This window comes from Giraffa tippelskirchi, chromosome 11 (genome assembly GCF_054371585.1).
Source record: "Giraffa tippelskirchi isolate mGirTip1 chromosome 11, T2T-mGirTip1v1.2.pri, whole genome shotgun sequence".
Lineage (NCBI taxonomy): Eukaryota > Metazoa > Chordata > Mammalia > Artiodactyla > Giraffidae > Giraffa > Giraffa tippelskirchi.
This window is the reverse complement of record NC_137285.1, coordinates 1,991,784-2,015,184: the sequence shown is the minus strand read 5'-3', so window position 1 is coordinate 2,015,184 and position 23,401 is coordinate 1,991,784. Positions and strand designations below refer to the sequence as shown.

Below are 23,401 nucleotides of genomic sequence, written 5' to 3'. Positions count from 1 at the left end.
GGTGACCCTGGTGTGTCGGCCCGCTCGGCTGTCAGCGCCCCAGGGCAGGGCTGTCGGCAGGCACAGGGCACAGAGTTAAGGAGGGGATGGGGACGTTCGCTCCTCCCCAGCTTTCGGCGGATGCACCAGGCAAAGCAAACACCGGCTGGGCCTAGGAATCCCGCCAAGCCCGGTAGTCTCTGCCCATGGTCGTCCCATCCCCAGAGCCACAGGAACGGGGGGGGGGGGGTGGTGGCCCGGAGCTGGGATACTGGTCCCTGGGCCCGCCCGTGTGCTCGGCTGCACAGCGTCCTCCGGGCGGGGAAACTGAGGCACGGGGCCTCCGGCTTCCTCCCGGCTTCGCCTCCTTCCTCCTCACCGAGGCAGCGTTCCAGCTCCAGCTGTGAGACGGGGAAGGGCGCCGCCCGAGTCAGGGCCGCGGCTCCTAGTTCTGCCCGTGAGCGGCCTTCTCTGGCACCTCCACTTGGGAGGCGGCCGGGAAGGCCGAGAAACGGGCCGAGGCTCCTTTAAGGGGCCCGCGGGGGCGCGCCCGGCCCTTTTGTCCGGGCGGCGGCGGCGGCGGCGGCGGCGCGCGCGTCAGCGTCAACGCCCGCGCCTGCGCACTGAGGGCGGCCTGCTCGTCGTCTGCGGCGGCGGCGGCGGAGAAGCCCAGCGGCGGCGCGAGCGCCCCCGGCCCGGCCCGCCCTTCGCCTCCCGCGTCGGCTTCCCCGGGCTAGGAGCGCCCCCGGCCCCGCCTCGGCCCTCCCGATCCTCGCAGCCCGGCCGTGGCCGCCCGCCTCTGCCGCCGCAATGATGATGATGGCGCTGAGCAAGACCTTCGGGCAGAAGCCCGTCAAGTTCCAGCTGGAAGACGACGGCGAGTTCTACATGATCGGCTCTGAGGTAGCCCGCGGCGCGCCTTTGCCCTCCGGGCCTCCCGGCCGGCCCGGTTCCCGCGGGAGCCTCGGGGCGGGTATGCGCGCCGGGAACGCGCGTCTCCATTCATCGCCGAGGGCCTGCGTGCGCGTGCGCGGCCGGGGGCGTGACCTGTTGGGCGTGGCCGAGCAGCCCCCGCCCGGCCGTCTGGGCACGCCCACCCTTGTCCCGGGGGACGCAGCGGGCGGGCCGGGGCGTGGCCTATCTGGGCGTGGCCGAGCCGGCCCCGCCCCGCGACAGGCCGTCTGGGCACGCCCACCCGCGTCCCGGGAGCGGGGACGCGCCTCCCGGCCAGGGCCCCGGGAGTCGCGGTGGCCCCGGGTCCGCGCTGAGTTCCACAGCTCCAGCCGGACGTACAGAAACGGGGTGTTGGGTTATCCCTTGCGGCACACGGGGCGAGGAGGTGGACCCCTCGCACGCTCCCTCCCTCTCTCCCTCCCTTTTGCCGCAGCTGGAATCCTGAAACCGCCGATTCGAAACACCGAGCTTAGTGTGGGCTCACCCGCTTGGTGTTCTTTGACTTCGGGGTGGGCGTTCTGATCTTCCATTATCAGTGAGAAGATAGGTTGGGAGGACGATGCTTGCTTTTGGACGGCTGGGGTCCAGCCAGCCCCGAGCTAGGTCCATCAGCAAATGGGAGGCACCTGACACTTCGGATATCTTGGACTAACTCTGAGTTACTGCAAGGGAACGAGCCTCAAACCCCTTCATCCTTACCTAAAAGGTGACCTTTCAGCACTCTGTTGAATCGGCTGGGTGACTGACTCTCACTGGCCGTGTGCACCAAGTATATTAAGTTCTTCCAGTGTCCCTCAGCCCTTGGCAGTCTCTGGCTTGTGCCTGTGTGTCCACATACACACACACTGTAAAATTACGGGTCCGCGGTTCACATGTGCGCGTGGCCAGCAGTAGTGCCTCCCTTTTGTAGCAAGGCGAGTGCGGGTCTCGGGGAGTTACAGCAGTTAACAAACGCCAATGCTTGCTTCTCCTAGCAGCAGTTTTCAGTATTACGCATTTCACTTTTTTTTTTTTACAATTTTTTTTCCCTCTTCACGATTGAATACACTGTGAATGAATTAAGCCTCACGATGGTCACACTTGATGAGGCTTTCGGGATTCCCTGTGACTCCCTGTGGCTCGTCTGACTTGTACTGAGTTATGAGACCCGTGTTGTCAGTAGCATCAGAACTTGCTGTGTTTCCTTTCCTCACCAGTTTTTATAAAACACAGGGCGCCGGATGCAATGTATTTTCACATCATCACAGAAACTCTCCTCTGGACAGCTGGCCGTACTGAGGAGAGGCGCCACTGCCTTCCACGTGCCGTAGCTCAGAAAGGTCTCTGCCAGCCTGTGGGTACAGAGGCATGTGGTGAGCGGCAGGTTGATTAAAGAAACCTTCACCCGACCTAATGGGCAGGAAGAGCGGCCGGTTTAGCGTTGGCTCCGAGTCGGTGGTACTTTTGAAAATCAAGCTTACGTTTACTGGGTGGAGCCCGGTGCCAGGTGGGCAGACGTCAGGAGTCCTGGCTCCAGCTCGGCGTCCATGGCACTTGTCTCAAGTTCCTAATGAGATGCTTAGACTAGACAGTTTCTGCCACTTTCCCTGTAGCACATCTTAGATTTGAGAAAGATAACTGCAGTCTTCTGTTTCAGCCCTGGTGAGTGAGATTTGTCCTGAGAGGCAGTTTATAGAGGCAGTTTTAGAGGCAGGAGGGAGAGGCAGTTGCCGTCTGGGGCCTGACTTTACAATATTCAGACCTCAGGAGACCTGGGCAGGGTTCAGGGCTAGAGTGGCGTCTGCTCACAGCCAGCAGCTCCTCTGACGGCAGTGGTGGTTGGCCCCCAGGCCGGTTGCCCTGGGCAAACAGCAGGCACTGGTTTCCGAGAGGTGGGCCCAGCAGAGCAGTGCCCACAGCCCCCACACCACTCGGGAGTAGCAGCCTTGGGAGGGTGTCTGCAGCTGCCCCAGTCCTGCCCCTCCATGGGCAGCCGTCATCACCACGCAGAGGCACAGCTGAGAGGAGCCCAGGGAGCCTCCATACCCACACCTTCGTTTTCCATTTGGGGAACCCAGGTCCAGAGGGGGCAAAGGCTGGTTCAGGGAAAACCCAGGGCGGCAGACCGACTCTCCTAAGTTCTAAAGGGACCTCGGGAAGGGCCTAGGAGGCTGGGAGGTCTGCAGGACCTGCACAGTAGTCCTGGGGACATTAGGGTCAGCGTCTTGTCAAAAACCTACTGGAAACTCTGTGTTTACCCCCGGATGGTAACCACACTCAAGCCAGATAACTTGCAAGGGCCGGCGCCTGTGGTGGGGAGCAGGAGGGACCCTGTGGCCACCTTCTCTCACGCTGTTCAGCATCCCTGGTTGTGTAAATCTCTTAAATTCATGAAAAATGCAGAAACTGTAAAAAATAAAAATACTATAATGGGGTAGGTACGTGGGGAAATAGCAGAAGTGGGTCCTTTGTGGGGTGAACTTTACAGCTGATGAACATTTGACAGGAGGAGTAGGGAGACTGAGAAGAGGGAAGTGATGTCCTGTTGCAGGAGGAGCCGGCACCCAGTCCAGCAACCGTCCCCCGCCATGAGATCGAGTGGTTGTTTCTGAAAAGTCAGCGAAGCAATGGAGTTTCTTTGTAAAAACGTTAGGACTAGATTTGTTTTTTTCAAGTAAGTTGTACTTTGAGTATCTGGCACAGGCAAACTATTGTTTGGGGCAGTGATGATGTATACAGCGATCTAGTGATTGCTGATAAGCGCTTTTGAAACTCTGGAAAATTCCTTTGGTATTTCTGGTTTGAGTTCTGTTACTAAAACAAAGCTGCAAGGGCCATGGGGGAAATTATCCTGCATCTGTCTAAAATTAAAAGCCCTTTTTGGTCTTTATTACGTTGTAAAAATATCAAAGTCTTAAGATAAAAGGAAGAGAGGCCTGACATTTCTGAACCGCGCCAGAGATCTTTAGTGCAAAGTCAGAGCTTCTCGGGGAGCTCCGGGGGGCTGTGTCTCACCAGAGTCTGCTTGGCCCTTCCTGAACTTGATGCTGTCGTCGTCGGGAAGCAGAGCTTACCCCTGCCAGCAGGCCAGCTGCGGGCCAGACCTTCCCTGCTGCGCGGAACCCCTGATGTCAGCAGATCGGGCTTTGCCTTTTCCTCGGAGCCCGGTGCCCGTGGGCCGCACGTGGTCTGCGTGTCACTGAGGCGGCAGAGCCTCTGCGCCAGGGCCCTGCCCTTCCCTGAGGAGCCCTGGCCCTCGTAATGAGCCTTCTCGCTTTACCCCTAGGTGGGAAACTACCTCCGTATGTTCCGAGGTTCTCTGTACAAGAGATACCCCTCGCTCTGGAGGCGACTAGCCACTGTGGAAGAGAGGAAGAAAATAGTTGCATCGTCACATGGTAAAAAAACAAAACCTAACACTAAGGGTGCGTCTTCACGAGGGTTTGTAAACCTGTTTCAAAACCACTCGCTTATGTCATGAAGATAAAACGTTTTCACCCCGGCGCGTCTTCACGGCAGCCCTGACCTTAGCTTGGCGGAGCATCCCCAGGGTTGGGGGGGGTCCTCGGTCAGGGTGGTCGGGGTCAGGGGGTGCCCGGCGGGCAGAGGGCCGGGCGGGGCGCGGGCGCGGTGAAGACGCACCGGTCTGAAAACGTTTTAGGATTGCTGTGATGCTGTGCCATCCGCGGGCGTGCGCCATCCTCACCCTCCATGCGCCTGGGCGGTGGGGCGGCCCCGGCCCCGCCCCCCTCCGGGCTCTCACCGCTTCGCTCCCCACCCCCGCCCCCCCTCTCCCCCATCCATCGTGTGGCACCTGGTCTGGCAGCCGGTCCGCTAGCGGTCGCTCGTGTGCATGTTCGCTCCGTGCTGTGTGCGCCTGGGCCCACGGGGCGCCGCCTCCGGGCGCGGGCACCGAGACGCCCTGGTGGAACCGGCCGGCGCCCCGTGTGCGCGCGCTCCTGTGCGCGCACGTGCCCGTGTGTGTGCGTGTGCTGGGCAGTCCGTCCGGGGTGGGTGTGTCCGTGGCGCTGCCGTGGCCTGTCCGCCGCGTTCTTTTAACGCAGGAGCCGGAGCCTCTTGTCCACGCACTGCTGTGACCTTTCAGCCCCTCCCTGGCCCTCCTGCACCGGGTGCAGCGCCGGTCACTAACCCTGCGCCGCCAGCTGCGCTTGCCCCTGGCGAGCCTTGGTGACCCTGGGCCTCGCGCTCGCTGGGGAGCCGCCTTCCCCTAACCCCCGTCTCCACCCGGCTCCCTAGGCAAGCTGTGGTCGGATTGCCGAGAACTCGGGCCCCCACGGCCGCTCGTAGCCGCTGGCACCGGGGCCAGGAGTTCCTGTTGCTCTTTCCAGCTCTCTGGGCTCTTGTTTTAAAAGAAAAGTGTTTCTCATCCCTCATCCCATCTCCACCTCCACCTCGCTTCGTGTCGTGGACTGCAGCGGTGTCAGACCTCTTCCCGCTGGCCGGCTCACTCTGGAGCCCTCCTGTCCCCAGAGGCCCTGTGGTCGGAGCCCGTGTGGGCAACCGGCAGGGCCTCTGGAGAAAGCCAGGGTCCAGGCCGCCCCTTTGGAAGAGGCCAGCATCGGGCAGTCGTGAGGCCCACAGCCGCTTCCCCACCTCCTGCATGTGAGGGCCTCGGTGTGCCGCATCTCCTGGCTGCTCCTGCCTGCCACCCGCCCGCGGGCTGACCGCGGCCCCGTCTCTGGTTGCAGATCATGGATACACGACCCTGGCCACCAGTGTGACCCTGCTGAAAGCCTCCGAGGTGGAGGAGATCCTGGACGGCAACGATGAGAAGTACAAGGCCGTGTCCATCAGCACCGAGCCCCCCACCTACCTCAGGTACCCGCCAGCCCCCGGGCGCCTCCTGCTCGGAGCCGAAATCCTCGTCCGCCGTGCCCCCGCTGTGCTCACAGGTCGTCTTTGCCAAGTTTCCAAGTGTTTGTCTTTGGAATTTCTAAGAAATGTAAGCCAAGCCCTGGGCTCTGGAAAGTTGTTTAGAATGCTTTGAAAGGCAGAACAATCAGTGGCCTAGGTCCACTTCCAAAAGAAACACACGACAGGTTTGAACGTACAAACTCAGGTCCCTTGAAAGAACATTTACCTTCACAGTGAAACAGGCGAGGGTCATGGGGACGTTGCTGCTTGTGGGTAGTGTTCGTCCGTTCAGACTTACCGGCAAAACTTGGACACCCTAATAAATAAGTAGGTAAAGGGTGTGGAGTAGACACACGGGGAACGGTGTTTGTCCTCGGGTATCTTTTCTAAAACGCAGAGTAAAGATAGACGCAGCCGGCAGCATAAAGAAGCGGGGAGCTCACTCGCTCGCTCGGCTGCTCTGCACCGTGGCTGCCCTGCGCCGGGCGCTGCAGCGGCCTCAGCCTCGTCTGGATCTCCGGCCCATCCGTCTCAGCCCCGGGAAGTACTTTACACCATCAGTGAGGGCCGTCCTGAACCCAGAGACGCCCATGGTGGTGGGGGAGAGTCCCGCCTGGGGGAGGCGGGTGGCAGCAGAGAGCCGGGGCTGCGTCTGTGTGTGGGGCAGGCAGACCAGCAGCGAGCCCGGGCCACGCAAGCGAGGCGGGCAGCGGGCCTGCTGGCACCTTCAGCTCTCCGGGCATGAGACCCAGGGGCACTGGTGGTGGAGGGGGAGGGGGGCGGCCGTGTGGACAACCCCCTTCCAGGTTTTCTCCCAACTGCACCGTCGGATTGTTTTTCTAACCACCCCCCCGCTTCGCAACCCCCGAAGGAGGTGGTGTGCTCACGGCCTGGCCCGTTGTAGACGTGAGCACTGCAGATTGCTTTTCTCGCCCCAGTGGTGCGGTGAGGACGGAGGGTTAGCCGGGCTTCTCTAGAGTAGTCGCGGGAGGTTACGTGCACGTGGATGGGACTTTGAGATCCACAGGTACCAGCCGGGAACCTTGTATGGGGCAGTGAACACTCCTGGTTGAGTCCATCACACAAGGGAGAGAGCTAGGCCAGTAGCCTCCTGTTACTGGGCAGTGAGAACTGCTGGGCGGCAGTGGGGCGGGAGGAAAGCCGCTGGTGGGCTCCACTGTCAGGAGGCACCTGCCCAGCGCCCAGCCAGCCCCGCAGGAGGGGTGGCACGCCCCCTCCCCCACACCGGCCAAGTTGGGCAGGGGCTGGATCGCCCCCCAGGGCTCTTGGACAGACCTCTCTGCAGCAGAAGGGAGGCTGAGTGGTGGGACTTGGATGCCTGGACCCCGTATGGTGCTGCGTCATCCCGCTTGCATGCTGCGACGTGACTTGCATTGTCCACTCGAGGCCATGAGACAGGAGGGTTTGGCCGGGCAGCCTCGGCCCGGATACAACAGGCTGCTGCGAGGGTGGAGCTGGCCTGAGGGGAGCCGGGTGACAGCTCTGGCTGGAGACTTAATCAGGAAAGGTGTGGCGGTCTATGCCCATGCTTCCCACACGGGCCCAGCGTACCAGCTTCACCCGTGGAAGTTACAAAGGATCCTCGCAGGCCCTCCCCGGAGACGGGAGGCACCTGATCTGAGGGAGGCACCTTTTCCCTCTTAGCCTTTGGGCCCGGAGTAGAAACCGCCAGCCAGATGGCCTGGGGCGGGGACCCCTGTCTTGCCGCCTGAGCTCTCAGTCCTGCCCGCGTTAGCCCTGGCCCCCCGTTTCCCCAGGTCCCTGATGTCAGGGCAGGGCAGGAGATTCGGGGGGGTCCTGGCCCCCTTGGTGTGTAGATCCCTCCCTGCCCTACCCCGAGGGGCGCTCCTGGGCCCAGGCACTGGGGTGCAAGGGGCCCCAGCTGCAGAAGAGGAGGGAAAGGGCCACCGCCCCTCCCTCCGCCCCCCATCCTGGAAGGGCGCTGTCTTAGTGGGAAACCGGGCGGACGTCACCGATGGTGACACGCTGTGGGGCTGGGGCTGCAGACCTGAGTCGTGCAGTCGCTGCGCTGATTGCTCCCTGGGTCCCCGGGGACGCGGCCCAGCGGTGACGAGCGGTCTGGTCTCGCAGACGGGCTGCCCGGCCCGGGAGCCTCGGCTCGAAACAGCCTTTGGTATTTTTCCCATGGCAAACGCCCCTTGTAGACCGGAGAGAAGGGCTCCCCCTGTGGGATGCGAGTCCCACTTTCTGGAGTATCTCCACATCCCTGAAGGCCCGGAGGCCAGAGGCGTTACCCAGCCTGTCTCAGGCTGGACCGAGTGTCTGAAATAACAGCCTGATCAAGAGTCTGCCTGCTGCAAACCCCCAGGGACTCCCAGCCGCCTGCCGAGTGCAGGACCCCCCCTCCCCGAGTCGGGACCCTCTCTGTGTCTCCAGCCCTGGCCCCCTGCCCAACCATTGACCCGAGCCTCCTGTCTGCTGCCCTTGGGGCTCTTCCGGAAATCTGCCCTCCACACCACCCCCGCTCCTCCGCCCCGTGAACCCTGACTCTCTACTGAGTGCCCAGCCCAGCACGTACCACAGGGTGACAGCTCACCGACTGGGCTGGGGCCCCCTGGGCTGGGGCCCCCTGCCCGCTCCCCTCCCCTAACCCTGGTGACCCTGAGCAGGTGCCGCTGGAAGTCTGGGGAATAGCCTCCGCGGAGTTGGATGCACAGAAGTCCCCACGGGGGCCGGGGCCCAGCAGGGGCGCAGCGGGCGTCCACTGGCCACAACCTGGCGGCTGGGGGGCGGCTTTTGGTCCGTAGGCTGAGCGGAGGGATGTCCGTGTCTCCCAGGGAACAGAAGGCCAAGAGGAACAGCCAGTGGGTGCCCACCCTGCCCAACAGCTCGCACCACCTGGACGCCGTGCCCTGCTCCACCACCATCAACAGGAACCGCATGGGCCGCGACAAGAAGCGGACCTTCCCGCTCTGGTGAGGGGGCCTCGGGCGCTCAGGCCACGCGGTCCTCGCGCACGTGGGCTGTTTCCCGTAGTTTGTTCGCCATCGGCGCCCCTGCGTTCTCGGAAAGCGGCTCTCAGCCCTGGGTCTGGGGGGCGCCCTTGGTTTTCTCGCCCCCCGCCGTCCCCGTCTCTTCCCCCTTCCCCATCCCAAAGTGCAGGCGTGAGCGCGGAGCCGCCTTGCCCTCTGTCCTCTGGGGCTCCCTCGGGGTCCAGGCCGCAGGTGGAGAGCCCTGGGCGCTTGGCCACCAAGGCTCCCCAGCGGCTCCTCGACCCTCCCACCCCTTGGCCTTCATTCAAGGGTTTCCTCTTCTGGACATAGCCTTTCTTCCCCAGAGCTGCTGGGAGAATCCTGCCTGCTCTGGGGCTTAAACCTCTCTTCCTGCGGGGAACGTCTGAGCTTGCCCCGCTGCCCGAGTCGGCAGTTCCCCTCCCGCCCCGTGTGGAACCCTGCCGGCCCTGTCTCTGCCAGCTCAGCCTGTAGTCGACAGGTCCTCTCTGCGCAGGTCTCAGTGACCAGTGGTGCAGAGAGGGAGGCCCTGGGCACAGAGACCCAGCCTGCTTTGCTGAGCAGGCAGCCGCTTCCCTTCCAGCTTCGATGACCACGACCCAGCCGTGATCCACGAGAATGCGTCCCAGCCCGAGGTTCTGGTCCCCATCCGACTGGACATGGAGATTGACGGGCAGAAGCTGCGGGACGCCTTCACCTGGAACATGAATGGTCCGTCCGCTGCCCTGGCTGCGTGGTGACGGGGGGTCCCGTAGTCACCCAGGGGGTTGGCAGAAGAGGAAGGGCTGGGGGAGGCCAGGGCTGAGCGTGCTGACCGTAGGCCCTGCAGTCCACCGGCAGCTCCCTGCTCCGTCTTGGTTTCAGAGAAGCTGATGACCCCGGAGATGTTCTCAGAGATTCTCTGTGACGACCTGGATCTGAACCCACTGACGTTTGTGCCGGCCATCGCCTCCGCCATCAGACAGCAGATCGAGTCCTACCCCACGGACAGCATCCTGGAAGACCAGTCAGACCAGCGTGTCATTATTAAGGTAGGCGGCTCTTTGCCCGCAGCGGGCCTGCCTTGTCCTCGGGGATTGCGAGGTGCGGAGGTGTGTGGAGGCCTCGACGCAAGCCTGTCTGGTGCCCGTGTTGTGGGGCAGGGCTCTGGAAAGCTGTCTCTCAGGTAGCTTAACCCAGGAAGGGCACGGGCTGACTTCTGAGGAGGGCATCACGTTCTGGGCGTGTCTGGGTGCTGCTGCAGCCTTGCCAGGCGTGGAGTGGAAGCTGGGTGGTACCAGGGTTGACCCAGCTAATGGGCAGAGCAGGGAAGGGCACAGTGAGGTGGGTACGCTGCCACTCTCACCATGGGCAGGCTGGGCCCAGCACATGCCATGCTGTCTCAGCAACCCCCACAGTCCTGGGGGACGTTATGAGAGAAGAGGGGGCCACCTGCCCTGAGCTCCCCTTAAGAAGGCCTGCCTGGTGGCGAACAGTATCTCACTGTGGTTTTGATTTGCATTTCCCTGTTGATTTGTTACTGTTCAGTCGCTCAGTCCAACTATTTGGGATGCATGGACTGTAGCACGCCAGGCTTCCCTGTCCTTCACTCTCTCCTGGAGTTCGCTCAAATTCATGTCCATTGAGTCGGTGATGCCATCCAACCATCTCATCCTCTGTCTTCCCTTTCTCCTCCCGCCCTCAATCTTTCCCAGTATCAGGGTCTTTTCCAATGAGTCAGCTCTCCGCATCAGGTGGCCCAAGTATTGGAGTTTCAGCTTCAACATCAGTCCTTTCAATGAACACCCAGGACTGATCCTTTAGGATGGACTGGTTGGATCTCCTTGCAGTCCAAGGGACTCTCAAGAGTCTTCTCCAACACCACAGTTCAAAAGCATCAATTCTTTAGCACTCAGCTTTCTTTATAGTCCGACTCTCACATCCATACATGACCACTGGAAGAACCACAGCTTTGGATATGGACCTTTGTGGGCCTTTTCTTGCTGATTAGTGTCCCTGCTGGCCATTTGTTTATCTTCTGCATCTGCTGAAGTCCTTCCCATTTTTGAGTCTGGGTTTTGTTGTTTCCCTGTTGTTTTATCAGTTCCCTGTATCTTATAGATAGAGATCTGTTTTCAGATACTGTGATTTGCAGATGTTTTCTTCCTTTCCATGGGTTGCCTTTTTTATGTTGTTGATAGTGCCCTTTGATGCATAGAGGTTTTTTATTTTGGTGAAGTCCAGTTTGTTTTTTCGCTTATCGCCTATGCCTCTGAGAAATCACTGCCAAATCCAATGTCATAAAGTTTTACTCTGTGGTTTTTCTGAGAGTTTTATAGATTGAGCTTACACTTTTATGTCCCACCTATTGTGAGTTGATTTCTGTATATGGGGTTAGGTCAGGGCCCCACTTCATTCTTTTGCATGCATATGTTCTTTTTTCCCCAAACCATTGGTTGCAGAGACTATCCTTCTTCATCGAATGGTCTTGGCATCTTTGTTGAAAATCACTTGACCACTTATTTGAGAGTTTATTTCCGGGCTGTCTCATTGGTCCGTGTCTGTTTTTATGTTAGTCCCACAGTGTTTTCATTCTTGTATCTTTGCAGTAAGTTTTGAAATCAGGAGGTATGAGCCTTCCGGCTCTGTTGTTCTTTTTGTCATTGTTTTGACCAGACATCCTTTTGCTTTTCCTTAGATTCCACATGAATTTTAAGACCTTTTTTTTTTTCTATTTCTACAGAAATACTATCGGGATTTTGATAGTGGTTACATTGGCTTTGTAGATTGCTTTGGGTATTCATGACAACTTAACAATTTTAAGTCTTCCAATCCATGGACGTGGGATATTTTTCCATTTATTTATGTCTTTAATTTCTTTCAGCATGTTTTAAATTGTTCCTTGTACAAGTCTTTCATCTCCCTGGTTAAGTTAATTTCTAGGTATTTTATTCTTGTTGATGTTGTTGTAATTTCTTCATACTTTTCTTTTCAGATTGTTCAGCGTTAGCATATAGAAATGCAGCTGACTTTTGCATGTCGACTTTGTATCCTGCTACCTTGCTGAATTCATTCATTAGTTCTAATAGTATTTTGTTAGCATCTTAAATTCTGCATATAAGATTATAACATCTGGGAACAGAGATAGTTTTACTTCTTCCTTTCCAGGTGGATACCTTTTGTTTATTTTTCTTGCCTAATTGCACTGAGTAGAAATTCCAACGCTATATTGAATAAAAGTTGCAAGAGTGGGTATCCTTGGCTAGTTCCTGATCTTAGAGGAAAAGTTATCAGTCCTCTACCATTGTGGGTGATACTTGCAGTGATTTTTTTGACTGAATTAATCTTGTTGACGTAGTTTCCATCTGTTCTTAGTTTATCGAGTGCTTTTATCGTGAAAGCATGTTGAATTTTGTCTAATGCTTTTTTCTGTGTTTATTGAGATGACTGTGTGGTTTTGTCCTTCATTCCGTTCAAGTGGTTCATTGCATTGTCCAGTTTTCCTACTGAGCCGTCCCACCTTTTGTAACCTGTGCCATCGTGACGTCATCTATGATGGTGTATCATCCTCCTCACCTGCTGTTGGATGCGGTTCTGCTCATGCCTCTTGAGGTTCCGTATCAATGTTCACAATAAGTACTGGTCTCCCCTTTTCCTTTCGTGTAGTATCTCTGTCTGGCTTTGGTATCAAGGCAGTGAGTTATGAAGTGTTCCTTCCTTTTCAGTTTTTTGGCAGGATTTGATAAGGACCGGTGTTAGTTCTTGAAACGTTTGGTAGGATCCACCAGTAAAGCCGTCAGGTCTAGGCTTTCTTTGTAGGGAGTTAACCAGTTACCGGCGTATCTTCCTTGGTAGTTACTCCCTTTTCAGAGAGATGCGGGTTGTTTTCCTCACCCCATTTCGGCTTCATGGCACGCCAGCCAGCAGCAGCGGGGCTCTGCCGAGAACGAAGAGGGGACGTTGGGAGAGAAGGGCGGTGTGGGTGCGGCCTGGCCCGGAGCGGGGCCGCTCTAGCTCGAGTCTGCTCCCGGGCCAGCTGAACATCCACGTGGGGAACATCTCCCTGGTGGACCAGTTCGAGTGGGACATGTCGGAGAAGGAGAACTCGCCCGAGAAGTTCGCCCTGAAGCTGTGCTCCGAGCTGGGGCTGGGCGGGGAGTTCGTCACCACCATCGCCTACAGCATCCGGGGACAGCTGAGCTGGCATCAGAAGACCTACGCCTTCAGGTAGGGGCTCGGTGCCGGCTGACCGAGGGCCGCCTCCTCCCGTCCTGTGTGCCGGGGGGACGTCACTGAGACCCTTGCTCGCCTGCCGGACTCAGGCTCGGTCTTAGACAGGCCTCCCCTCGCCCGCCCCCCCCCGCCCACCGCCAAGGACAGTCCAGACGCCGCTGCCGCTTCTTGTTCAGTCAGCGAGCGGGCGGCGGGGCCCCGTGGGAGGCGGGGTGGCGTTCAGGCCGCCCACAGAGCGGGGAGGGCATCTGGTCCCGTGTCCCAGGCGGGCTCCCCGCGGCCCCGGCGTGCCTTCCGGTTGCCGGTGGCCCTGGGCCTGGCGGAGCTCGCCCCGGGCAGCCCTGTCCCCCGGGCCCTCTTCCACTGCGGGAGGCGCCCAAACCATATATTCAGCTTGACGCGGCCACTCAAGCTGCCACCGTCCCCGTGTGGCAGCCACTGCTGAGGGACCACCCCTGACGGGGGAGCTGAGGGGGCGCGTGGGGCTGTTTGTGTCTCAGCTGCTTCTCCCAGAAACCCCGGGAGGCAGCGCCCGCTGCGTTCCTGGGACTCTGAGCAAGGGAGGGAATGGCTGCCACTCGGGGCCCGCAGCACCCTCGGGGCCCCAGTCCACAGACGGGGGTCCAGCCATGCCCCAAGTCCTGTGGGAGGCCTGCTCACAGCGCCTGTCCACGCGCAGCTCATGAGCTGAGGCCAGCAGGCCTGGGGCCAGCCTGGGTGGCCTCGCTCCCCAGAGTGGACCCTGAGGTCCTGGGAGTGACATCGACACCAAGTCCCTCATTCCCGGAGGATGACTCAGAATGCACCTCTCACTGCTGTGCAGTAGGGGACTCCCCTCACTGGCTCCCCTCCTGCTCTCACATTCAGGGCACCTGGAGATTTTTCTACCCAGGTGGCGCTACTGGTCAAGAACCCACCTGCCAGTGCAGGAGAGACATAGGCTCGATCCCTGAGTTGGGAAGAGCCCCAGAGGAGGGCATGGCAACCCACTCCAGTATTCTTGCCTGGAGAATCCCATGGACAGAGGAGCCTGGCGGCTACCGTCCGTGGGGTCACAAAGAGCTAGAGCTGACTGAGTGACTAACACGTTCACTTTTCAAGAGTTCATTATACCTTCCAGAGCCAGGTCCCTTACCGCGTACCCGAAGACACACAGGCACACATCTTCTTCCTTTCTGTGGGTTTGTAGTTCACTTTCATGACAGTATCCTTTGAGGCATGAAAGTTTTTACTTTTGACCATGTCCAGTTTATCTGTTTTTTTCTCGGGTTGCTTGTGCTGTTGGTGTCATAGCTGAGGAACCGTGGCCTGCCGGGTCCTGTCCCAGCACCGCTCGTTGGAAGGACTGCCCTTTCCCCACCGAGTGGGCTGGGCCCCTTGTTCAGAGTTAGTTGATCTTAAGCAGGAGGGGGACACCGAGTTTTGTCCCCTCCTCCCAGTTGGGGAGGGGTGGGCGGGTCGCTCCCCACAGTCTTGTTCTCACCTACCAGGTGGGCACAGCCATGCCTCCCAGCTGGCCTGTCAGACCTGTGAGGTTGTAAAACTGAGGTCACGTCGAAGACGACCCTCCAGGCCCTCTGCCTCCTCCAACACAGCCTCCCTGCTTGCACCTGGCAGGTGGTGGGAATGCAGGGTCCCGGGCGGCCTTGAGGCCCAGGAAGCCGAATGCCCGGGAGGGTGGGCAGCCGTCTGCCTGCCTGTCCCCACACTGTGGGCTCCTGGCTCCAGGCCCCTCCTTTCAGGCCTGGCCCGAGCAGCCCTTGGTTTAGCACAAACCCCCCTGGGATGGAATCTTCCTGGAGCCACAGGGAGGTAAACACAGGGCCTCCGGGACCTGCGCTTGTTTAAGTTAAGAGGAAGACGTGTTTGCTCCCGTCAGCGTGGGCTTGGTGACTTTTCATGTCTGCCGCCCCCGAGGAAGGCAGCTGGGAGCCCGCAACGTGAGGAGTGACGTGTGGGTCTGTGGTGCTGGCTTCTGGATTGCTACAGCGCCGCCTGGCTGGGGAGCAGCTGTCGGCTGGGGCCGCCCAGCCACCGGCCTGGGACTCAGGGGGCACTGGCTTGGGCCCCAGCCCCCACGCAGTGGGTGTGTGTTGGATGTTTAGTGGTAGTGGTCCTCTGAAACCCCTCGCAACAAGAACACTGTCTCCATTTTCCAGATGAGTTAAAACTAAGGCCGGGGGGCCTGTTTTCTCCTGTGCCGTCCCCACTGGGACCCCCACCGTCCCTCCTCTAGGGCTGACTCCTGGGGCTGAGCCTCGGGGACTGGGCACCAGTGGCCCAGCGGGAGGACAGAGGAGAAGGCCCAGAGGCCAGCGTGGCAGGCAAGGGCGCAGCTGAGACTCGCCGGGCGGGCTGGGCCTGGCTCTCCTGCCAGAGGCAGCAGCTCAGCCAGGCGTCCCCAGCCTTTGTGGCCTCGCCGAGGCTGACCCCCCAGCCCTGAGTCCACTTAGCCAGAGGGTGTGTGGGTGGCCCTCGGGCAGAGTCTGGGTGCGTCTTTGAGGGGCCCCGGGGTGGAGCGGTCAGGGCTTATGGGTTCTGTGCCCCTGTGACGTGGGCTGAGGGGCCCCCTGCGGGCTGGTCAGGGCAGGGCCCCTGGGACTCCACTCCTGGGTGGATGGACTCCTTTGCTCTCCTTTCTCCTGGACGCTGAGCGGGGCAGACGGCCCTCCACCTCCGCACAGGTCCACTAGGAATTGCTGGGCTCAGCACTGTCCCGTGGACCCTTCCCCACATGCACACCCCAAGATGCTCGGTTGGCAGCGTGCCTGGCCACCCTGTGTCGGGAGCCGGGCGCAGAAACCAGGCTCCACGTTCCGTCTGCCCGCGGGATGGGGGGTGGACACTGCTTTCTGGGGTCCTGTCCTGTGGCTGCTCTGTGAACCGTCTACCTGTCCCATCTGCTGCAGTGAGAACCCCCTGCCCACAGTGGAGATCGCCATCCGGAACACGGGCGACGCTGATCAGTGGTGCCCACTGCTGGAGACCCTGACGGATGCAGAGATGGAGAAGAAGATCCGGGACCAGGACCGGAACACAAGGTGCCGCCCCAGCCCCCTCCCCGGCAGGACCGGCCCCCAGGCGAGGGGTCCCAGGCTAGCCCTCAGGCCGGCTGACCACAGCCCGGACCAGGCTCACGATCCCTGGGGAGGGGGGTGGGACAGAGGGCGGCTTCAGGGGCCCACGCAGCAGAGCGGCCGAGGGAGGGGCTGGGGGTTCCCGCCCCCTCACTTGGTTGCTGAGAGATCCTGGGGGTCGCTGCCCTCCCCTTCCTGCAGGCGGATGAGACGTCTGGCCAACACAGCCCCAGCCTGGTGACCACCCCGCAGCGCTTGGCTCCCAGGGAGCGTCTGGAGATCAGCCCGCCTCTCCTCCATCTTCTGGCTCGGAGGGGCCCAGGAGGGAGCAGCCCAGCTGTCCTGAGGAGCGGGGCCGGGGCCTCCTGGTCCCCCGCTGCCCGGGGACACATTCCGTCTGCTGAGCCCCAGTCCCCACCGCCCGTCTCTGGTCAGGAGAGGCCGTGTTGAGCTGTGTTTGTTTTTTGTATAGGAGCCCCAGGCAGGGTGAGCAACACTTTCTAAATAAAAAAGGCAACAGGTTCTGTTCTTTTTCTTCAAAATGGTAGCACGGAGCTGAGAACGGGACAGCATGGCACGGGCTGGCCCCTCACCCTCCTGCGCCTCACGTCCCAGCTGGGCCTCAGCAGGACCAGGGCTCCACTGGACCACCCCCCCCCCCAAACCATGAGCAGGACCACGGCCCCGCTGGACACAACTGCCCCCAGCCATCAGCAGGGCCAGGGCTCCACTCAGCCCTGTGGGCCACCCTTCCCACCCCCACGAGCAGTTTGACTCCCCTCGGCCTCCCACCCACCCAGCTCAGCAAGTCCCTGGAGTCCAGGGCGGGTGGAAGTGGTGAGGCGCAGAGAGCAGGGCTGCCTGTCAGTCCCGGCCCGGCCCCCAGCTGGGAGCATGGCTTCTCTGGCCCTCGCAGGGGCCCATCCTGTGTGGCGCTGCTGGTGGGCCTGTTGCCAGCTCAGGGGCCTGCAGGCCTATGCCCACCTGTTCGGCTGCAGCCAGTGGGCACCACGCCAGCCACACCTCCCAGCACCACACGCCTGACAGGAGGGCTGGGGCCCACCTCCACCCGCGGCTGGTGCTCCGGCGGGGCCAGCCCCTCCTTCCCCACCAGCTGCGAGGAGTAAGAGGGCACGAAGCCGCATGCAGGGCCCGGTGCCAGCTCACCGGGTGACGCCGCCCTGCATCCTCTGCTGTGATGTGGAGGGGTCCACATGTGACCTGGACATGGCACCCAGGAGGTGGCATGTGGGGGCTTCCTCCCAGGACCAGGCACCACAGGTGACCCAGGCCCAGTTGCATGAAGCCCCTGGGCCTAGGCCCTGCACCTTCCGTTGCTGGCAGGGCTGAGGGTCAGGACTGCTCTGCTCCCATCAACACGGCGGGGGCCTCACCCTGGGAGGGGCAGAGCTGAGGGTTTCCGGTTGGGGAGTGGGCTGAGATGGGCCTCGCCTCTGGGCTTGGGGGATCTCGAGAGCACATCCTAGGAACTTGTACTCCAGCCTCTGCCCTCCATCCAGGGCAAGGGGACAGCGAGGCTTTCCCGGAAGGCCCTGAACCAAGAGGAAGATTCCAGGCCCAGCTGGCCTCGAGGACAGTGGGCTCCACCGCTGGGGGGGATGTTCCGGCCACAACAGGAGGTGGCCTGAGCCCCAGAGCCGGTGGGAGGATGATGCTGCCTGTCTCCCCTGCTGGCCAGGTGCCACCTGCCCGGGAGAGGCCCGAGGAGGGGCTCTCATCTGCCACCCACCTGCCCGCCTACCCACCACAGAGCCCACGGCAGGGCCAGACGTTTCGTGAAAACATTAAGGTCCGACCCCACAGCGAGTACTTTTATCATCTGTGAACATGGCAGCCAGCGGTGCTGGCGCTGCTGCTGACCCAGGAATAAACCACCGTGAGGACTGGTCCTCTGATGCCTGTGAGCTGGGGGCCAGGTGAGGCTCCCGTGGGCCTCGGCTGCAAACGGCAGGAGTGGAGCTTCCCAGAGGCTTCTGCCTCAAGCCACTGGACTCTGTGAACCTGACACTTGTGGCTTTGGGGTCACAGAAAGGACCTGGCCCTGTTCCGCACGGGGCCCATCCTTCAGCGGCCTGGCTGGAAAATGAGGCAGAGGTCTCCGTGCGGGTTGCTAGTTCGGGACAGGAGGGCCCTAGGGAGACATCAACGGAGGGCCCCCACGGCCGGAGCTCAGCATGACCCAGCATCCCAGTCCCGGCCCCGCCCCCGAGATCTGAGCCCCATGACTGGAAGCTGAATTAAGGCACAGGCAGGGCGGGGATGAGATCCCCGGCGGGGCTGCCCTCTGAGCTGAGCTCTGCTGGCGACTGGGCAGGTTCTGGACCTTCTCTGGGCCTCCCGCTGTGCCTCCTGTGCTGGGTCCGAGAGCAGGTCAGCCTTGGTGGCCTGGCTCTCGGACAGCAGCACCTGCCCCCCGCGTGGAGAGGCCGGCTGAGGCAGGAGAGCCAGTGCTGTGGGGAACAGGCTGCAGGTCACTTGTTTATTCAGGGCGGGGGCCCTGGGCCTGGGCCCGGCCTCCAGGACAGGGAGCTGCGTTGCAGGCCAGGGTTGTGGGTGGGGTCGTCCTCACTGCTGCAGGGGTCCTGGCTGCTCCTCGGGGAGGGGCAGGTAATTGGGGTCCTCCTCTGGGGCATCCAGTAGCAGCTTCCTGTGGGGAGGGGCCAATGCTGAGCTGCAGCCAGCAGGGTCCCCCCCATGGGGTGGACAGCCATCTGAGGAGGAGGTGGTGAAGGCTGTCAGCACTCACAGGAAGCTAGGGGTCAGCAGCAGCCTCTTGCCTCCAGGCTGGTTGGGGAAGATGTCCTCCAGGAAGTAGTAGATGTGGCCCACCACAATCCCTGTGGGAGAGCCGCCTATGCCAAGGCCACCCTCCACAGCCCTGAAGCTCCCAGAGCACGGGTGTCCGATGCCCTGCACGGCCGGCCGGCCGGCCCAGCGTGGGGCCAGGCTTGGCTCAGAAGTGGGCAGAACCTGGGAGGAGGTCAGGCCTGAGGACATCAGAGGAACTGGAGCCGTGAAGCAGGCACCCTGAGCCACCCATCCCCACGAGGTCGGGCCCCACACAAGTGTCAGCGAATGGGTCAGGCTCGAAGAAGTAAAACCGACAGGCTGGCTTGTTGGAGGGGCTGGAAGGATAGGGGCGCCAGGAGGGAGGAAGAGGACTGAGGGACAGTGAGAGGACCAGGGTTCTGGCGCAGCACACCCAGCTTGGGGTGGGCTCGGTGGACAGCAGGCTCACCCAGCAAGTCCACCAGGATGGAGTTGCCCAGCAGCATCGAAAAGCCCATGAGCGCCCAAGGCAGGAACGGCGCCTGGAAGGTGAGAAGGCCAAAGAAGTTGACCCTCACCCCGGGGCTGCGGCGGCTCCACACATACACCAGCATGGCCGTGAGGGCCTGGCTCAGGAAGAACAGGCTGCCCAGGAGCCCCAGCAGCTGGGCCAGAGTCAAGGTCTTGTGCCCTGCCCAGGGTCCCTCTGATTTCCTAAACCCCTGGAACCCTCAAGCTGGTTGGTTTCGCTTCCCAATCTAAGACCTAACTGTGGCCTCCAGGGGCCCCCTGGTCCACCCTGCCTCTCCACCTCACCCCAGCTCCTGGGCCCAGCCCTAGATCCTCCTGGCTACCTGTATTCAGGACTCAGCCCCTGGGCACCCTGCCCTGTGGTATTTTGGGTGTAGCCCTGGAGTTCGCCAGGGGAACCTGGAGCTGAGCACGTGATGCACGCTCAAAAACATCCTCAGCTCAGGGGCGCAACTCTTTCCCTCTGCGGCCAGGGCTAAAGCAGGGCCCCAGGGCCAGCACAGGCACGGACCCACAGGTCCCCGAGCCAGGGAAGGATACAGTCATCAGGACGCCCCCGAAGAGAAACATGAAGACGAAGTCGGCCGTGCGGCCGCGGAAGGAGCCCTCCTCCAGCATGCGGCAGTAGCGGAACCTGCGGCTTTAGTATAGGAAGTGTGCCCTCTGGAGGGGCTCAGCTTGCCCGGGTCCGCTGCCTCCCGCCCGGCTCCTCCCGCTCCCGCCTCCACCACGGCGCAGGATACACGAAGAGCATGTTGAAGAAGAAACTGAATCCCAGGGGCCCGAAGAAGAGGAAGTTGGTGATGAGCCTCCAGACCTGCGTGGGGTACGGCGGGGTGGGGGGCGGTCAGGCCGGCGCTGGGAGGGAGGGGTTGGGCCAGCAGGTGCAAGGGGCGGGGCGGCCTCACCTGGAACTTCCGGAACACGAGGTGAGGGTTGAAGTAGAGCTGGAAGGGACTGAGGAGTTCCAGCTGCTGCGGAACCAGGGGGTCTTAGAAACTGCCCCCCGACCCACCCACCCCGGAGGAGCGGGGGGGGGGGGAAATCCAATCGTAACCTTGGCAACCCCCGGGGGCGGTAACCACAGCGGCGCTCTCCCACTCGCCCTCCCAGCTCACCACGGCGGCGGTGGTGAGAACGCAGGCCGCAGTGTAGGTCCGCGTCACCGCCGGCACCTGCAGGAACCCGCTCGCCAGCCCCTGCCACGCCATGGACGCTTCCCAGGCACGCGTGGTTGGGCTGCCGCGCTCTCTTAACCCGCCTCCAAGCTCCGCCCACCCGCCTTCAGCCAATCCGCATCTGCGGTGGAGCGCGCCAGTGGATAGGGGGCGGGGCCCAGGGTCAGATAGCCAATAGGAAGAGAGAGCGGGGGACAGGGGGCGGGACTGGGCGTGGGCGGGGCGGGACTCAGAGCCAATGAGCAGGCCCCACGCTGGAGCACGTGGCGCCTGTTGTGGTGTCCGCGGCGGCGGAGAGGTAGAAGAGGTGGCCAATGAGCCCTTAGGGGCCTTAGGGGCGGGCCGGTAGCAGGCACACCTGGGCCCACCCTGCGGGCGAGGCTACGAGCACTTGTTAGAGGGGGCCTCCCGCCCCCGAGAGACTGAGGGGTGCGGCCACGCCGCTTCCCGCCCGGCCCCTGGCCCCCGACCCCCGGTCCCGCCGCTTCCCCAGGCCCCGGCCCCGGCCCCGGCCCCGGCCCCGGCCCCCCACCCCGGTCCCACTGCCTCCCGGCCTCCCATCCTCGGCCTCCACCCACGCAGCGTGGGTGGGGCATGGGTGGGGCAGAGCCCGGAGTTTGACCGCCCTGCTCAGCCAACCCACCTGGGCTGGCTGGGGTCCCAGGATGTCCTCTCTGAGAACCAGAGCAGCAAAGGAGTCGGTGCGAGGGCGGGGGTTGGGGGGGTCAGGGGCTTCTGCTAAGATGAGAACTAGTGTTTGCAAGATAGCGCACTGATGGAGATAAGAGCCACGTGGAGGCTGGAGGGCTGGGTAGCAGGCCCCCTGCCAGATGGGATGATCTTGGAAGGCTCTGGGAAGAAGTGATGCTTGATTGCCACTTTAAAAAGATGCCTGTGTCTGCTGTGAGGACAGCAGTCGGCCAGAGGAATCCGGGGGCAGGCGGAGGACGCCAGGGATGCTAGTGGCTTGGGCAGGGCCGAACCTGGAGGACCAAGAGGGCCGGGATGTGGGTTTTGCCAGCAGACTAGACGGAGCTGGGAGACAGGAGTCAAGGGTGACTTCAGGGACTGAGCCGTAGGGGAGATGGAAGGCAGTGGCCTTTCCTGAGCTGGAGAATGCTTGAGGGAAGGTCAGGCAGATGGAGTGTACTGTTCTGGCATCACTGAGTCTGGGGGATCTACGTGACATCCGCGAGGAAAAATCCAAATGGGGGAGAGGCCAGGCAAGCGGCTCAAGTGTGGGTAATGGTCTTCAGTGGACCAGTGGCCTTTGTAGCCTTGGGCCTGCGTTGAGATGCCTGAGGTGCGAGGCCAGGCCCAGCCAGCTCGACCGTCATGAGTTAGAGAGAGAAGGTGGACAAGCAGGGAGGCTGCAGCAGAGCCAGGACAGGGCTGCAGGGGCCAGGCGGTGGGAGGCCCTGGGACATGTGGCCTGGGAAGGCTCTGAGATGCACAGCCGCGCCAAGGGCCCTGGATAGTGACCACAAGGGAGAGGAAGTGCCAGACCTTTACGGAACGGGAGCTCAACCTCGGATGCCAGTGTGACAGGTGAGGGAAGCCCTGGGCGGGGCCCTGAGTCCCCCAAGGAGACCAGAGTGGAGACAGCCAGCCAAGACGGTTTTCTCCATTGCATGGATGGATGACGGGAGGGCTAAGAGGAGACCCTGGGGAGTGCTCTTGGAGGTCCACTTGGGAAGGGGAGCAGGGAGGAAGAGGCCCGGATGAAGGGGGGTGTGCATTTGGTTCAAGCCTGAGGAGAGGTCGGTCTGATAACAGCAGGAGTCGGATCAAGGCATCGGGAGGCTGGGCAGTGGGAGCAGGCTGAAAACCCCTCCCTCAGGCAGCCTCTGTTTCCCAGCTGAGCAGCCGTAGGTCAGGCTGGAGGTGAACCTGGAGGAGCAGAGCCCACCTAGCTGGAGGTGCGGCTGGAGGCCAGGGATCCAGGGCCTCAGACACCCCGGCAGGGCCAGGGCGCCGGCCAGGCTTGAAGGAGCCGGCGAGAGGGGTCGGGTTTCCTGTGTGCATGGGGAAGGGGAGGCATTCTGGCCTGCGGGCCCTCTGCTGGGGTCAGGCCAGGGCTAACTGAGGGGCCTGTCTCTCCCCTTCGATGGGGCTGATAAGGCAGGAGCCTGGTTTGGGGCTGAGGAAGCACACTCCTGGGAGGCTGGGAGCCCCGGGTGGGGGCAGGATGTGCCGGGGACAGTGCAGGTTCTACTGCAGACCTTCCGTCCTGCCTGGAGAGTCCTCTCCTGGAGAGCCTGGGGGTTCCCCAGGTGGGGACTCGGCCTGGTAGGAGGCAGAGCAGGGCCTGGGGCGGGCCATCACCGCGAGTCCGGGCTTTCCCGTCTAGCGTCAGGCCCAGTACAGGCTGCTCTGGAGGCACCAGATCCGTGGCTCCCAACCCCGGCACCTCCAGACGGTTCATTACAGAAAGACGCCCCGGGCTCCACATGTTCCCGGGAGCCAGGCTGACCCAGGAAGGTGGTATGCTGGATGCTGATGGCTTTTACTCCATCTGTCCGTCCTGAGCAGCAGGGCTACCTCCTTTCTCGTGGGCTGAGGACTATGGCGGGAGGGGCCTGTGGTCCCTTGCTGGCCTGGGGCCCCTGCCTGCTGCAGAGCAAGGAGCTCGGGGTGCCCAGGTCTAGAGACCCCCAGAGGACCCCTTCCTCCCCTGTCCTACAGGCAGGACAGCACCCTCTGCCTGCCCACGGAGCCCACCTTCCTCTCAGGGCTCTCACACCAGGAGAGACCCTCGCGAGCCCCCAGCGACAACCCCAAAACCTGGGGCCATCCCTGCCCACTCCCCCCGCCAACAGGAAAACCTCCAGCC

The 23,401-nt window shown here is 61.8% G+C and overlaps 2 protein-coding genes across 11 annotated transcripts; one reads left to right on the top strand and one right to left on the bottom strand.

Moving 5' to 3' along the window:
* The first annotated feature begins 599 nt into the window (after positions 1 to 599).
* SMARCB1 (SWI/SNF related BAF chromatin remodeling complex subunit B1) lies at positions 600 to 16,591 on the top strand. 2 transcript variants are annotated; one of them, XM_081542237.1, is made up of 9 exons: positions 600 to 882; positions 4,199 to 4,310; positions 5,622 to 5,751; positions 8,607 to 8,744; positions 9,364 to 9,491; positions 9,645 to 9,811; positions 12,796 to 12,986; positions 15,902 to 16,033; positions 16,271 to 16,591. In XM_081542237.1, the coding sequence occupies exons 1-9, from the start codon at positions 790 to 792 to the stop codon at positions 16,308 to 16,310; spliced, it is 1,131 nt and encodes a 376-aa protein (XP_081398363.1). In that variant the 5' UTR covers positions 600 to 789; the 3' UTR covers positions 16,311 to 16,591. The 2 variants fall into 2 exon arrangements, with proteins under 2 accessions (XP_081398363.1, XP_081398362.1); XM_081542236.1 differs by having other exon boundaries at positions 4,199 to 4,337.
* A 1,289-nt stretch (positions 16,592 to 17,880) lies between these two features.
* DERL3 (derlin 3) lies at positions 17,881 to 20,618 on the bottom strand. 9 transcript variants are annotated; one of them, XM_081542245.1, is made up of 7 exons: positions 20,509 to 20,618; positions 20,299 to 20,364; positions 20,134 to 20,207; positions 19,902 to 20,024; positions 19,329 to 19,401; positions 18,837 to 19,060; positions 17,881 to 18,737 (listed from the first exon to the last, which is right to left on the bottom strand). In XM_081542245.1, the coding sequence occupies exons 1-7, from the start codon at positions 20,599 to 20,601 to the stop codon at positions 18,656 to 18,658; spliced, it is 735 nt and encodes a 244-aa protein (XP_081398371.1). In that variant the 5' UTR covers positions 20,602 to 20,618; the 3' UTR covers positions 17,881 to 18,655. The 9 variants fall into 9 exon arrangements, with proteins under 9 accessions (XP_081398371.1, XP_081398375.1, XP_081398373.1 ...); XM_081542249.1 differs by having other exon boundaries at positions 18,837 to 18,927; positions 19,329 to 19,524; positions 19,931 to 20,024; XM_081542247.1 differs by lacking the exon at positions 19,329 to 19,401 and adding an exon at positions 19,438 to 19,524 and having other exon boundaries at positions 19,931 to 20,024.
* Positions 20,619 to 23,401: the final 2,783 nt, after the last annotated feature.